Here is a 15918-nt window from a genome sequence, read left to right as displayed (position 1 = left end):
TTCTTGGAATGTGTGTGTCAACCCTTTTGTTAGCAGTGCTACCACATGTTATACCTTGTACTGGGCTGACACGCTTCTTGACATGTGCATCTCACCCTTTTGATCCCAGTGCTACCATATGTTATACCTCATTCTGACTTGGCTCACTTCTTGAAATGTGCATGCCACTCTTTTACTTTCAGTGTCACTGCATGTTATACCTCATTCCGAGATGGCTCACTTTTAGGGATGTGAATGTCAACCCTATATTTTGAGTGCCCCTGCATGTAATACCTCATTCCAAGGTGGCTCACTTTTTGGAATGAGCATGTCAACCTCTTTATTTTCTATTCTTATCATCTATTGCATTGTTGTACCTCATTCAGAGATGGCTAATTTATTGGAAGGTGCATGTTAACCCCTTTGTTACCAGCACTGCCGCATGTTGTACCTTGAACTGGGATGGTTCGTTTCTTGGAATGTGTATGTCAACCCTTTATTTTCAATGCTACAGCATCCTATAACTTATTCAGAGATGGCTCATTTCTTAGACTGTGCATACCACTTCCATATTTCAGTGCTACTGCATGTTAAATCTTATTCCGAGTTGGATCACTTCTTGCAATGTGTTTATCAACACCTGTATTTCCAGTGCCACGGCATGTTATTCCTCGTACTGGGCTGTCTCTCTTCCTGGCATGTGCATCTCGCCCTTTTGTTATCAGTGCTACCACGTCATACCTCATTCTGAGATGGCTCCCTTCTTGGAGTGCGCATGTCAGTCCTCCATCTATTCTCAGTGGTACTGCATGCTGCACCTCACTCTGAGATAGCTCACTTTTATTCTTTTATAAGTTATGAGCATTTCTGTAACGTCTCTATCTTGCAGCCGGCAGTGTCAGGATCACAGCTTTATTTGAAAGAGGTCATGTTCGGCGCATTCTGAATAGTCTAACACTGGAGTAAGACACACACGTGCACAAAAGTCAGCACCACAGTCATTTTCTAGCACCAGGATTCCCAGTGGTATTATATGGAAGCGCTGTCCCATCACAGTGGTTCATAGTGCTTTGTTGCCCAGCAGGCAGATTAAAGTGACCTGCAAGGTCACTAACCCTTTGCTACAGCTCACTAAGTGCCACGGAGAGCAGCTCCAAGCACAGCATCATCAAGGACATGGATCCATCTGCACATGTGTACATTCACATGATCTGGTTACACATCCATCCACACACATTAGACATGCACATACACTTTATACACACAGTGATCGTTAATTCACCCATAAACACATAAACTGACCATCACTCACCTTTTCACAAATCCCAATCAATCCATAGACATAATCTTTTAATATACATTCTTCATCCGCATTTACTCATCCATCTATCCCATATGTGTATCAACCCGAATTCAACATTCATCCAAACATAAATTCATGAGCCTTCACGTCTCTGACTCCCCCCAACTGCCCACCATCTTACTCCACCATCCTACCACCTATACCTCCATCCACTCACATAGTGATACAACTATTCAACCCCTTCTGCTGAGTCTGACTGTGCTGCGCATGTTACAAATAGGAAGCTTGTTTTGCTAACATAGTGCTAGTACTTTTCTGTCAAGGAGAAAAACTTGAACTGCTGTCATCATGGTGTGTTAATGACAGAGAGAAGCTTGCACTGCTAATACAATCTGTAATTTTTCTGTGAGGGCTGCTTGCACTGACTATGGTGTACAGCACATGTTACATAATACCTGGTAGACTCCTGAGGCACAGCCGGGAGGTTTTTAACTTCAGAACTTTCTGCTTTTACTTTGTGTATACTGTGTTTTTAATACTGCTTCTTTGAAAAACGCTGCTACACTTAGGCACTTTATCAGACCTGACCCCCCCGCCCAGCCGAGGTCAGCGCTGACGCGGGAGAGGGATTCCCGGTGCAGGCACAGTTCCCGCCCGCCGTGGAGCCACGCCCCTTGAGCTAAGCCATGCCCCCTTCCAGTATTTAAACGCGCTGAATACGAGCCGCGCCATAATACCTGGTAGACTCCTGAGGCACAGCCGGGAGGTTTTTAACTTCAGAACTTTCTGCTTTTACTTTGTGTATACTGTGTTTTTAATACTGCTTCTTTGAAAAACGCTGCTACACTTAGGCACTTTATCAGACCTGACCCCCCCGCCCAGCCGAGGTCAGTGCTGACGCGGGAGAGGGATTCCCGGTGCAGGACACGCCTCCTTTTCTGAGGCCACTCCCTCCGAAATCCCCATAAACACATGTGCCTCCACCGGACGCGCAGCGGACGGGCGCAGCGGGCGCGCCGTCTGCGCGCCGAAGGCGCGCCTAAGGCAAGCCCGTCTGGGCCCGTCCGGGCCCAGACGGCCCTAGGCCCAGACACCATGCCCGATTCCCAAGACCGTATATCTTACTCGCAGGATAGGCTCCGTGCTTTGAACCCGAGCAAACACCCCAATTGCTCACATATCCTCAGGGAAGATACCCCATTTCTGGGCTGTACCCTATGCAACCCACCGGAGGATCTGGCACACCAACAAACCCTCCGGCTCGGACTTCTTAACTGCAGGTCCCTAGTTAGACACGCCCACGAAATAAACCTCCTCGCCCAAAATCTTCTGCTGGATATATTGTTTCTTACAGAAACATGGCTAACGCCGCACAGCGACTTCGATATAGTCAACGCCGTTCCCCCCGGATACCAAATACGTCTCGCAAATAGACCGGTCGGCAGAGGCGGAGGCCTAGCCATCCTATACAAGGACCATCTCACCTGTAGGATTCACTTTGGCAATATCAAAGACTGTGAGAGCTGCGACTTCACCCTACAAATTTCGCCTACAGTCTCCCTTCCCGGACTGTTAGTTTACCGACCGCCAGGTCCACTTGGGGAATTCCCCAGTTCTCTGATGGATCACGTGACACTAAAGGCATCCACTGCCTCCAACTTCCTTCTCCTTGGAGATCTCAATATCCATTTCCTTGACCCCACGGATCACCCCGTAGCCAACATATTGACAGACCTCTCCTCAGTTGACCTGCATCTTATGAATGCACAAGCTACACACGAAAAAGGCCAGCTTCTGGATCCGATTTTCACGAATCTCAATAACTTTAAAACCGAGACACCCATTTCTTACCCATGGACTGATCACTTTTTGATCCCCATGCACTGGCGTCTCAAATCCACTCCGACGCAAACACCCAAAGCCAGGACCCTTGCGCGCCGCTGGCACAAGCTGGTACCCGAGATATGGGAAGCTAAGCTGAGAGAATCCACCCCCCTCCCCTCTTTGGACCCCAAAACTGCGGATAGAGAATTTAACGACTGGCTTACCCATTCCTTAAACGACCTTATCCCCCAAACCAGCACGCTCAAACATGCCAAGAGGATCAACCCCGCCCCTTGGTATACCCCTGCACTAAATGCCCTACGAAAGGAATGCAAAAAGTCAGAACGGTTATGGAGGAAGGACAAGTCTGCGAATAAAAAAGAATTATTCCAGACAGCCATGAGAACATACAAAATGGCACTCCGCAGAGCCAAAAGCGTCTTCTATGATGAAAAAATAAAAAATTCTTGCTGCTCCGCCAGGGAAACTTTCCTTATTCTTAAAGAGCTCCTTCAGGTCCCTGACCCCCCTGAGAAACATCTGAGCCCCAAAGAAGTGGAGGACAAATGTATCAACCTAGCTTCATTCTTTGATGAAAAAATCAAAAAGATTCTCGCCTCCCTCCCTGCGACCGCTGCCGCTTTTAATGAAGGAGAAAACGGCATTTTCCCCCCGAACCCCCGGAAACCATCCTCCCCTCACCTGCCTTCATTCGGACCGGTTACCAGGGAGGAAGTAGCCACCACACTTGCATCCATCAAGAGTGGCGCCCCAAGCGACCCGGTGCCTATACGGTTCCTAAAAAAAATCATCCATACCATAGTGCCCCCGCTGACCGCACTGATTAATACCTCCTTACTTCAAGGAGAAGTACCGCCGAGCTGGAAAGCGGCGGTCGTTAAGGGTCTCCTCAAGAAACCTTCCCTAGATCCAGCAGATCTATCTAATTATAGACCCATCTCCCTCCTCCCATGGGCGGGCAAGGTCGCGGAGAAACTGGTCAACAAAAAACTGTCTGAGTTCTTGGAAACCAACCATCTGCTCAAGAGCTCTCAAACCGGCTTCAGACCAGGCCAAGGCACTGACACCGCACTCCTGGCAGCAGTGGAGAAGGCCAGAGACATTCTGGACACGGGAGGATCAGTGGCAGTGATCTTCCTAGACCTCAGTGCGGCTTTCGACACTGTCAGCCACCAGGTCCTTATCCAACGCCTGGGGAATGTCGGAGTGAAGGACAAAGCTCTGGAGTGGCTTGCGTCATTTCTCGGCCAACGTTCCTTCCAAGTCTGGGAAAGTGACAGCCGCTCTCCTACCATCCCTCTCCGGTGTGGCGTGCCCCAGGGCTCGTCACTTAGCCCCACGTTATTTAACGTGTATATGGCCACACTGGAGGAAGTGGTTACTCCATTTGGAGTAACCATCATCAGTTATGCTGATGACACACAGCTGGTGGTAACGCTTTCCCACCCCAAGCAAGACCCCTCGGACCTTCATGGCTGCCTCTCCAAAATTCATCAGTGGATGAATGACTCTGCCCTAAAGCTCAATGGGTCAAAAACGGAGATCGTACTCCTGGGGCACAGAGAGATCTCCCTTCCCCCAAACATCTGGCCTGCCTGCCTCGGTGAACCACATTCCCCCAAAGCTGAGGTGAAGAGCCTAGGGGTATGGCTGGAGAAAGATCTCACCTTTAGGACACAGGCAAAGAAGACGGCCGGCGTTTGCTTCGGCCTTCTCAGGTCATGCAGGAAAGTCCTCCCCCTGCTACCTTTTAACTCCCGGAAACTGTTGATCCAGGGCCTGATTGTGTCCAGGCTGGACTACAGTAATGCCATTTACTTGGGAGCCCCGGAAGCAACCTTTTACACTCTGCAGAAAATTCAGAACGCTGCGGCCCGGATGCTCACGGGCACCCCAGCCAGAACATCCGCGAAACCCGCCTTGATGAAGCTGCACTGGCTGCCGGTCAGGGAGAGGGTGGTGTTCAAGGCTCTCTGCCTGGCCCACAAAACGCTTCACGAAGAAGGTCCTCCAATCCTCAAAAACTGCATCACCCCCTATAGACCGGCCAGAGCGCTCAGATCGGACCACGAAAACCTCTTAGTGGTACCGAGAGTGAAGAAAGCCCGGGCAGGAGGACGCCGATTCTCGGTGCATACAGCCAAGCAGTGGAATGCGCTGCCTCTGAAACTTAGAACGGAACCCAACCATCTCCGTTTCAGAAAATCACTCAAAACCTTTCTTTTTCCCAAACCCTCCTAATCTCCTGTTCTGTGCCCCCGTCTGACTACTAGGTATAGCGCTGAGATACTCCCGGGTGATTACGCGCTCTATAAAAACCTTAAATAAATAATAAATAAAATGTTGTATGAGGGAGAAGCTTGTGTTTTTGCTGTTGTGCTGTACCTATTTTGTGAGGATTCGACGCTAAAACTGCAGATAGCGTGCCAAACCTTTCCTGTGAAAAAGTGAAGGTTGTCTTATACTTGCTCTGTGAAGGAGGGAAACCTGCACTATTTATGCCCATCTGTGCCTGTTATATGACAGAGACTTACACCGCTGATGATGTGCTATTATCTGATGCAGGGAAGCTTGCAACTGCCCATCCACTGTCTCAGAAGCATTAGGCACACATCCTCCGGTGTACCTGCTCGTGGGTCCCCAAAATGTGTATCTGGGTATGGGTTCTAAGAAGGTGACCTTGACTGTGAGCATCCAGTGTGGTGTCCAAGATGCGTATCTGTGTATGGGTTCTAAGCAGGTGACCTTGACTGTGAGCATCCAGTGTGGTGTCCAAGATGCGTATCTGGGTATGGGTTCTAAGCAGGTGACCTTGACTGTGAGCATCCAGTGTGGTGTCCAAGATGCGTATCTGGGTATGGGTTCTAAGCAGGTGACCTTGACTGTGAGCATCCAGTGTGGTTCCCAAGAGGTGTATCGGGGTATGGGTTCTAAGAAGGTGACCTTGACTGTGAGCATCCAGTGTGGTGTCCAAGATGCGTATCTGGGTATGGGTTCTAAGCAGGTGACCTTGACTGTGAGCATCCAGTGTGGTGTCCAAGATGCGTATCTGTGTATGGGTTCTAAGCAGGTGACCTTGACTGTGAGCATCCAGTGTGGTGTCCAAGATGCGTATCTGGGTATGGGTTCTAAGCAGGTGACCTTGACTGTGAGCATCCAGTGTGGTGTCCAAGATGCGTATCTGTGTATGGGTTCTAAGCAGGTGACCTTGACTGTGAGCATCCAGTGTGGTGTCCAAGATGCGTATCTGGGTATGGGTTCTAAGCAGGTGACCTTGACTGTGAGCATCCAGTGTGGTGTCCAAGATGCGTATCTGGGTATGGGTTCTAAGCAGGTGACCTTGACTTTGAGCATCCAGTGTGGTGTCCAAGATGCGTATCTGGGTATGGGTTCTAAGCAGGTGACCTTGACTGTGAGCATCCAGTGTGGTGTCCAAGATGCGTATCTGGGTATGGGTTCTAAGCAGGTGACCTTGACTGTGAGCATCCAGTGTGGTGTCCAAGATGCGTATCTGGGTATGGGTTCTAAGCAGGTGACCTTGACTGTGAGCATTCAGTGTATTTTCCCATCTTCTTTGAAGATCTTCTGGGCATGACTGCTGCTAGCCCCGCTATCACTGCCCTACCCAAGACTAGTTTGGTCATGTTAGGCTTGTCCTGGTGCCGAGCCTGCTCTCCTTGGCTCCCTCCCTTACATTGCTGTGTGGAGGAACAGGACTGGAGCACACCTCATTGTGCCCTTATGCGGACAAACCCTACTTTATGAAATAACTCAAAACTAATGCTCCTAACCCTGTCCACTAACCCTGCCAGCATACCCAGCCCAACCTATTTTAGTTGGGTACACCATGTTGCTTTTTGGGAAATCTCAAACTGACACCCCCTAACATTATTGACTCTACTAGGCCCCCGCCCTTAATGTATCGAACATCCAGTTACCTGTATGTATAAGGCATAGATTTATTTATGTGGATCATTAGAAAGGTAAACATATTGTGGAGACTATGTGAGAAATCTTATCTCACCCCAACATAAGAATGAGTAGTCCAGGGTCATATGTGACCTGGGCTGGCCTCGAAGTCCTACTTATATTCCTCTATTTCTGTGGGGACAGGCATGCAAGGTGTCAGGAGTCAAGAGCACGCAATGTAGCCTACCTATTCCCTGTGGAACCAGAAGACCTGTGTGCACTGGATTAGGCAGTTTCTGGCCCTGGCACCATATGGCTTTATTTATTTATTTTATTTATAAAGTTTTATATAGTGCGGACTAGACCCGATGAGGGTATCAGAGCGCTTTACAAAAGTTACATCATAAGAAAAGTTGAGCGCTAGTCACATATAAATGAGTATCTAACATGAGATCGTATATAGGTGGTAAGTTCCCGTTGAAGGTCAGGATTGTGTTAGTCATTCTCATTTAGAGTTCATCACGCATCCTGGTAGATGAGCAGCTTCTGGTTGGTATCAACTCGCAGCAGGGCTGGGATCAGGAGAGAGTTTTATTCATTAGAAGTAGATTGACTTCTTTTTTGAAGGAGGTAGTGGACGGGTTCATTCTGATTGCTTGGGGCAGGGCGTTCCATATCCTAGGTGCTGGGCCAAAGAAGGTGAGTGTGTAGGTTTTCTTTTTCCTACATTTTAGCGGTTTCAATAGCAGGGTGTTGGTGCTTCTCAGAGTTCTGCTATTGCCTGATAATTAGGGTTTATTGGCTAGATACTTACATTCGGAGGGAGTGTGAACAAGTACACTCGGGAGGTGACAGTAATCTTCAGGAGGTGCGAGATAGAAGGGGACATAGCGATTACCCTGCCCGACAAGTATGGTGTATCCCATTACAACTACAATAAGCATTAATTGAAATGTTACAAGTAAAAAGTCACCGAAACAGAAAGAACACAGGAATCACAAGGGACAAAATGGGGCAGATTTGGAACCAGTAGTGAACCCCATCTGATGCCCTATTATCAGTTAATGTGGCCTAGAATACCTGTACCTCTAGTTCTTCCTAGGTCCTCAGGAGGGGACACTACACAACAATATTCAGATCTATGCTCCTCTGAGTCCAAGAAACTCATCTGTAAGCTGAGAGTTCCCACAATCTTAGGGGTTGATAGGCAAGCATTGTATTTATGTATAAACAGTTAAACTGATAAAACAAAAACAGAAAAGAAAAATAATAAAATAATGTTTTGAAGTAATCACAGTCCTTTCTCTTTTTCTATAGCATCCAGTTTCACAATACTTTTGATAGATTCTTGTGATAAAGTAATATAGGTCTAATCAGAGGTATTCTCTGTGCTTAGTTTCTTACACCTACCGCCTGCAGAACAACTCTGACAAGATGGAAGTACTGATCTTCGGCAACAAAAACTCCCTATGGGACTCCACTACGTAGCCATCAGAACTAGGACCAACACCCACAGGCTACGCAAATAAATATGGGGATCATCCTAGATGACAAGCTCAACGTGATGGTTCAAGTCAACGCAGTGTGCACCTCCTGCTTCCAAATCCTATGCATGCTGCGAAAAATCTTCAAACACCAGACAGACCATTGCGCACGCACTCATTACCAGCAGGCTGAACTACGGCAACACTCTCTATGCCGGAATCTCCTAACAACTCCTACACAGACTCCAGACTACCCAGAACACCACTGCAAGACTCATTCTTAACATCCCACCCCAAGACTCATTCTTAACATCCCACCCACAACTCACATCACACCGCACCTCAGAAAGCTTCACTGACTCCCCATTCACAATTGCAGCCAATTCAAACTTCTCACGCACACATAAAAAGCCCTACACAATGCAGAACCAGAATACCTGAACATCTGCATACACTTTCATCAATCCACCAGACACCTACTTTCTGCCTTACTCTCACTTGCACACATTCCTCACATCCACAAAACCAAAACTGGATGTTGCTCATTCTTCTACATCACACCCAAGACATGGAACGACCTCTCTCAACACACTTCTTGAGTACCGCAATAATGCGTAAGACCTAGCTCTTTATATAAGCAACTTGGGGACCACAAATCTACACACCTATGCAAGCCCCTGGATGACCTCACGGGTGATTAATGCACTATACAAATCAATATAGCATACCACAACATTTCTACAGTTCTTTGCTGCCACACAAATACATATATAATCCAATGCTATTTACTTGCTATGCTTCGCATAACCACACAACATCCCTTTAAAGACTGACCTATTGGTATTGCCAATGCTTGTTTTTTACTATTTACAATTATTAAGAAATAAGTCGTCAAGATAATTGGCTTTATCAATGCTTGCTGAAATGCAGGGGGAAATGGCACACTGCATTGTACCGCACAGTCGGTGTGCACATCCTGTATGAACACTTTCTGCAAAGTCAGGAACCCTCCCCCCATGAAAAAGACCATGCCAGTCTGTCTTCATCAAAGCACCTCACTCCCTGAAGCTGAAATCTGGTTAAGGCCCAGCCATATTATCGTTTCTCCTTTGTAAGCCCTTAACTCGCACATATTTAAGCCAGGCAAAAGCCTACCCAAGGTACTTAGGAGAGGCACGTGAGAAAAAGAGGCAGCTGTTCTTGCCCTTAGCCGACCTGACAGGCACAGCGACATGTTACACTCACCAGCCGGAACAGTTTGAAGAAATCCACGTTGGCGTAGAAGACGTCTTCTATGCGCTGCAGCCTCTGCTGAGAGAGCACGCACAGCGCGTTCTGAACAGACTGCATCCCCCGCCGGCTGGTGAAGATGATGAAGCGGTCCAGCAGGGCCTGGCTGCAGGCGATGTCCTTCAGGGCCAGGTCGGGCACTCCAAAGGCAAACTGCGTTCAAGAGAGCGACAACGCGGGTTACTTTACTTAACCAACTCAATGCTAAATAACAGCAAAGAAATAAATCAGCACTGTTGCTTTATCAAATAAATGCTAGATTACAACAAATAATTCTGGTGGACACACAAGAAGGTTTCAAAACAGTATCAGGCCGGAGTGATGCAAGTGGCACTATTGAAATTCTCTTCTACTTGTGTTGTTGAAATATGTATGATACATTTTACTGCAGTAATGTTGACCTATGCCTTGTACCTAGATTATGTCTTATGCTATAAAAAACAATTTTAAAAAATCAGAAAAATAAATTCAGTGTGGAGTGGTCACACCTCGACTTGACCCTAGGGTATTTCTAGATCTTTGGAGGCGAGAGGATGGAGAGTCAGCATGCTTTGCAGTAACTTTACCTCGGGAGTGAGATTTGAGACCGTCACACCCAGTGCTTTAAATGGGCAGGTGCTGTCCGGTACTCAGTTCCTACACTTCTTTATTTCGAAACGGAGAGTACCTGAACTTCGCAGCGCTGCTGAAGTGCATTTAATGGGAGAGGACGGGCGCTTCTAAGGTGCAACGAGGTTCTCTAAAATAGGGAGTGCCTGCAGTTCTATATTTCCATTTAAGGTTCTGCATACAACTCCTTGGCAGGTTAAGAACTCGTCCGAAGGTGTCCCTAATGCTGGGCCACAGAGTCAACAGAAGCAAAAATCCAGTCCACCATACAAAATGGCCCGCAAATATGGAAATCATGGCTCGAGTCGAGGGTAGACGCCATCTACCCACTGTTTTCAGAGGGTAGACGCTGTCTACCATACGGCAAAGCTAGCCGCTTTCAAATTCACTGAAATATGCTGAACTCTTCCTGGTGTTATTTTCTGACACTGGCTCACTTTCAGCAGCACCTGCACGTTTTCTGCTTTTGTTCCGAACAGCAACACTGTCAGCAGTGCCTGCATCTTGTTTGCTTTTGTTCCGAGCAGCACCGTGTGGGTGGGAGGGGGCTTTCCGCTTTTCAGATTCCAACTGGGCCCATCACAAAAGCAGGAGTTAAAGGTCCTTTATTCCGCTCTTTAGGTCTCACCTGAAACAGCATGCTGTCGCTTCGAGACATTTAGTAAGTGGCTTTTAAAAGTGCCACCAGAGGCTTTTGCTGGACTACAGCTTGCGTTCACGAGCCCATGCACGTGCACAGCTGCCATCTATGTTTTTATTGCTGTAATCGGGCTCCTCTGCTCGCACTCCCCCACCCTCCCCCTCCCTCTTCGTCAGTTTCATGAGTGTCTTCTATCACTGTGAATGCTCCTCTGCTCACACTCCTCCCTCCTAATGGAGCCACTTAACTCACAGACAAATTTGCCTCGTGGTTGATTAGCATGTCATGGTAACGTTACTAGGGGTATTTAAAATCTAAACTATGTTCATCTAGTTTCTTGAGTTGCAGAATTTAACACTTAAACATACACCACAAGCATACTAAAAAAACATCAGTTAAGTTCCATTTGGAACATGCAAATATTTTGCTGTTCAAAATCCTTAACTAATTCCTAATCAGTTCTCTTATTCCACAAATTGACTCTATACATTATTCAGGATCTGTTCAGATACTTGTGTGGAACAATGATGTTTTAAAAAAAAAAACTAATGTAAATAGACGTGTTTAAGTACTTTTGAGACCAGTCATATTTTACATGCAGTGGTGTGCATTCATTGTCATTTAACCCACTGACTGTCCTATTGACATTAAAATACAGCATAAGAAAGTGTTTACCATATGGCCTAATGACACATATCTACCCGACAGATAGGAGGCATAAATGTCAAGTTAAAAGTACAAACATTAAAGGCATTTTTTAGCACAGGATTGTGCACATAAACTTGTCTAATCAAAGAGTTAAATACCTTTGAAACCTTTCTGTTTTTTCATTAAACAAACACATAACTTGTTTTATATAGCTCTTCTTACCTTCCAACAGCCTACCTTGCCTTTTTGTGGCAATGTAAATTACAACTGCTGCTGTTGGTTAACTCATTCTGTCAGTCTCGCAATGATGTAATGCAAAGATGAAATGCTGACATGCCATGCCGGGATTTAACCAGTGTTTTGCAGGTTACACATAATCTCTGTGGAAGGCATATGCACCCATTTGAAAACTCATCCAAATCATGCGAGATATGTAGAATGATCCGAGGAATGTTCTTTATTTAGCCCAATATCTAGAATTCAACATTTCAGTTTACATTTCTTTTAATCTCCTTTTCATATGATACCATCAATTGGGAATGGCCTCACAGCAGGTAGGAAATAAAACACTAGTATTTCCAGCCCAACCTTGAGTGTGTATTTATTTTGGATATTTATGTAGTGCCTCAAGGCCATGGACACAGGATGGCACAGCGCTTTACAGACACAAGGCAAAGAATTACTTGAGAAGAAAAAACATGTCCCACAGGACATTTAAAGGGTCAAATCTTTACCCACTGCTGTGGCCCCTGCTCCCCAGGCATATGAAGGGCCAGAGAGCGGTAATTCTGCAGGCTTCCCAGGATCACACTAGGTGACCAGCTGAACTGGATGTGAGCCTGGCTTTCATGTTAGCCAATGCTCCTCTGTGAGTGCTCGTGCACCAGTGCATGATGAGGGCCATTTTTGGTCCAAAGTGTAACCCTTTTGTAGAACTCCCCGCCCCACACCTTTATTCCAGTCCCTGGGGACAGGGGCATGAAAGCAATACTGTCCCTTGGTGGGTAGGAGGCGCGCCCATGCCCACGTTGTACCCTATGCCCTTCCTGTTCCATCCATACTTAGGTGGGGTCTTACAAAGCCCTTGCTATCTCTATATTTGGGCTAACAGGCCCCTCCCCATCTTGAATGTAAAATCTTTATTTAATTATATGATTTTTCCGAGGTGCCAGATAACTTCACATTCCAGGGATTTCAAGAAGAGGGGTTCTCTTTATAGTGATCACGTACATAAAACATCCTTTGTGTTTCTAGAAATAATTTGTATTTTCCTACAATAATGTACAAAGAGGTGTCTTGTATTGTCCTTGGGTTCTAATTGTCTTTACTTGTAAGTGCAAATACAAGATGTACAGTGCTCTGACGCCGACAGGGACCCAACCTGTGCTATACACAATCAGAAAAATAACACGCATTGGCATAGCCAATAGGTCTCGCATTTGGGACCTTATAAGTGTTTAGCCATGCAACAGTTGGTGTTGTTGCACCAAGGATATTCTGCTGCATAACTAAATACTTATAGGGTCAAAAAAGCGAGCAAGACCTATTGGCTATGCCAATGCTTTTTTGTTGGAGTATCCCGGCTGGGAGCTATAGGGAGCCTCGCTACTAGATGCAATGGAGGGGCAACAAAGGTCCACATCTTATCACTTCACAGGTAGGTAAGAGAGAAATGCTTTTGACTTTATTCAGTCCCTGTATATAAGAGATATATATGCATGCATTGCAAGAAAGTCAGATGTGCTGGTCGTCCCAGTATTTACACAAATAACAATTTAAAGACAGCTATTTAGTTGTATTTATTTTATAGCGCTTTAGCACTACAATAGTGCTAAAGTGCTATGAAATAAATAATACAAAATAGTGGTATTTAAATTATTATTTGTGTATGTGTGATGTAAAGCGCTCTGACACCCTGTTTTGGGATGAGTAGTGCTACTAATCATCCCAATGCAGGGTGTCAGAGTGCTTATATCATACATACAGACTATAAATTGACAACACTTCATATGTGTGTACATCACTATAAAGGAGGTGTCACATAAGGTCGTGAGGGTAACAAGGTGCAGGATCACCATGTCCTTCATACGTCACTGTGCTATATTAGAAGGATTGCAATTTATGAACTACAAGTAACATCAGGATTTCTGTCTTAAAGCAGTAACCCACTTATCCATTTACATTAAAAAATCTGTCATCTGTGTGTTACATTTGTGCTTTGCAGGAGACATATTAACCCTCTATGATACTTTGATTTAAAACTAAGACTGGGCAAAACACAGATCTCTCCAGCAAATATGGTATGTTCCAGAGTTATTTTACCATTATTAATATTCCCTGAGATTAAGCTGGCAAACAAAGATCTCTGCAGCAGGTGCCTTAACCCCATAAGATATTTTAAAATGAAATGAAAAATGAAATGAAAAGGCGACTTATAGAGCGCAAAATATTTACCCAAAGGTGTCAAGGCGCTTACTCATTGAGGCTGAGGTTCGACAGACCTTAACGACTAAACAGCCAAGACTTTAGCTCCATCCTAAACGCTAACAGATTGTTCTCATGTTTCAGATTTGATGGGAGAGAATTCCATAGCCGAGTAGCACCCAAAAAAAACTTCTCCCTCCCCAGGAGCATTTTTTTACCCTGAGAACAACAAGATCGTTGGACAAGGATGAACGAAGGTTACGTGCTGGCATGTAGGATAACAGATTCCTTTTTTAAAAACCTGGTCCTATGTCTTGAGTGGTCTTAAAAACAATACATAGAGCTTTGAACTCTATACATTTTTTTGTTGGCAGCCAATGAAGATCCTTCAGTGCCAAAGAAACTGATTTATATCTCGGGATATTCAGTAGGAGCCTAGCCGCGGCATTTTGGCTAACCATTTTTTGCGAAGGTTAATGAAGAGCCCATTGCAATAATCGGCTCTCGAAAGGACAAGTGCTGAGACCACCAGCTTACGAAGCTCTGCTGGAATAAATGGGAGGATTTTTCAAAGGATTTTCAATGTATAAAAAGAGAGGGAGGTAACCTGATTGACATGGTGTTCAAATGAAAGTTTAGAGTCAAAGGTGACTCCCAAGTTCTTAACCTTGGTCACTGGTGTAGGTAGTGGTCCAAATTCCAGGGACCAGAGATCTGGTGACCAAAAATTGTTGTATGCCCCAAAAAGTAACACCTCCTCCTTATTGGAGTTCACTTATAGACAGTCGGTAGCCATCCATTTCCCCACCTGACGAAGGCAGGAGTGGAACCGCTTCACAGTGTCAGTGGGAGATCCTGACACTGAGGCAATAATCTGCGTATCATCCGCATAGGAGACAGTAGAGACCCCCAGGGATCTAATCAGTTTCGCCAATGGTGCAACATAAACATAAACATTAAAAAGCGTGGGGCTCAGGGATGATCCCTGCGGTACCCCACAGGGTAATGTAAAATTTGAAAATACAGTTATTGCAATCAATTAAGCAGAACAGATTTACGGTCATGTTTTTCCTTGTTGCCAATTTCTTTGTGGCAGGGTTTAAAAAGATAAATGTAGAAGTTGAGGCCCAGATTTTGCGTTGGGGTTGGGTCAACATTTTGGCACAACCCCAATGCAAAACCTCATTTGTTAAGTATTGTAATGTGCTCAAATTTACTATTGATAGACCTACTAAACATATGTAGGTCTTAAGCTCTGATGTCACTTCCTGTGAGGTTGTGATGCCACTTCTTGTGATGCCACATGCGATGGTACATGCCATAATGTCCCTGCCTGTGATATCACACGTGGTGTCTTTTTTTAGGACTTGAGCCCTGATGCAAATAGTCGCCTCTCAAAAAACCCTCCGAGACCCAGTAAGGTGGAAGCAGGAGCCCCACTTGTAGCAAGATGGCTCTGCCTCTCACTTTGATCTTATAGCCTGCCCCATACTATGTCCTCACAGGTCTTGTGACATCAGCACTGCAGCTGAGCTTGAAGGCTAGACACACCCAGCCCCACACTTAGGGCTTCATGACCCCCCAAATTAGTATCTTGGGCAGGGGTGGGTGCCACTAGGCAGTTCTGTTTAACATAAAGCATTTAAATTGATGTTTACAGTTCATCTGGCTTTAACTGGACACATATGTCCCCAAATAGAAGCCCATAAATGCTGCTGCAATTGAATAGTATGTAGGAGCTATGGGATGAGGTTTTGGGGAACAAAGAGAATATGAAAGCATACAAG

The 15918-nt window shown here is 45.7% G+C and overlaps 1 protein-coding gene across 1 annotated transcript in view; it reads right to left on the bottom strand.

Moving 5' to 3' along the window:
* Nucleotides 1-15918, bottom strand: part of ABCA4 (ATP binding cassette subfamily A member 4) — a 1055123-nt gene that overhangs the window by 894614 nt on the left and 144591 nt on the right. Inside the window, exon 4 of the mRNA XM_086957892.1 lies at nt 9766-9963. Within this exon, the coding sequence (XP_086814018.1) occupies nt 9766-9963 (198 nt within the window). The remainder of the gene's footprint in view (nt 1-9765; nt 9964-15918) is intronic.

Source organism: Lissotriton vulgaris, chromosome 1_1 (assembly GCF_964263255.1).
Source record: "Lissotriton vulgaris chromosome 1_1, aLisVul1.2, whole genome shotgun sequence".
Classification (NCBI taxonomy): domain Eukaryota; kingdom Metazoa; phylum Chordata; class Amphibia; order Caudata; family Salamandridae; genus Lissotriton; species Lissotriton vulgaris.
This window is presented reverse-complemented; position numbering and strand designations above follow the sequence as displayed.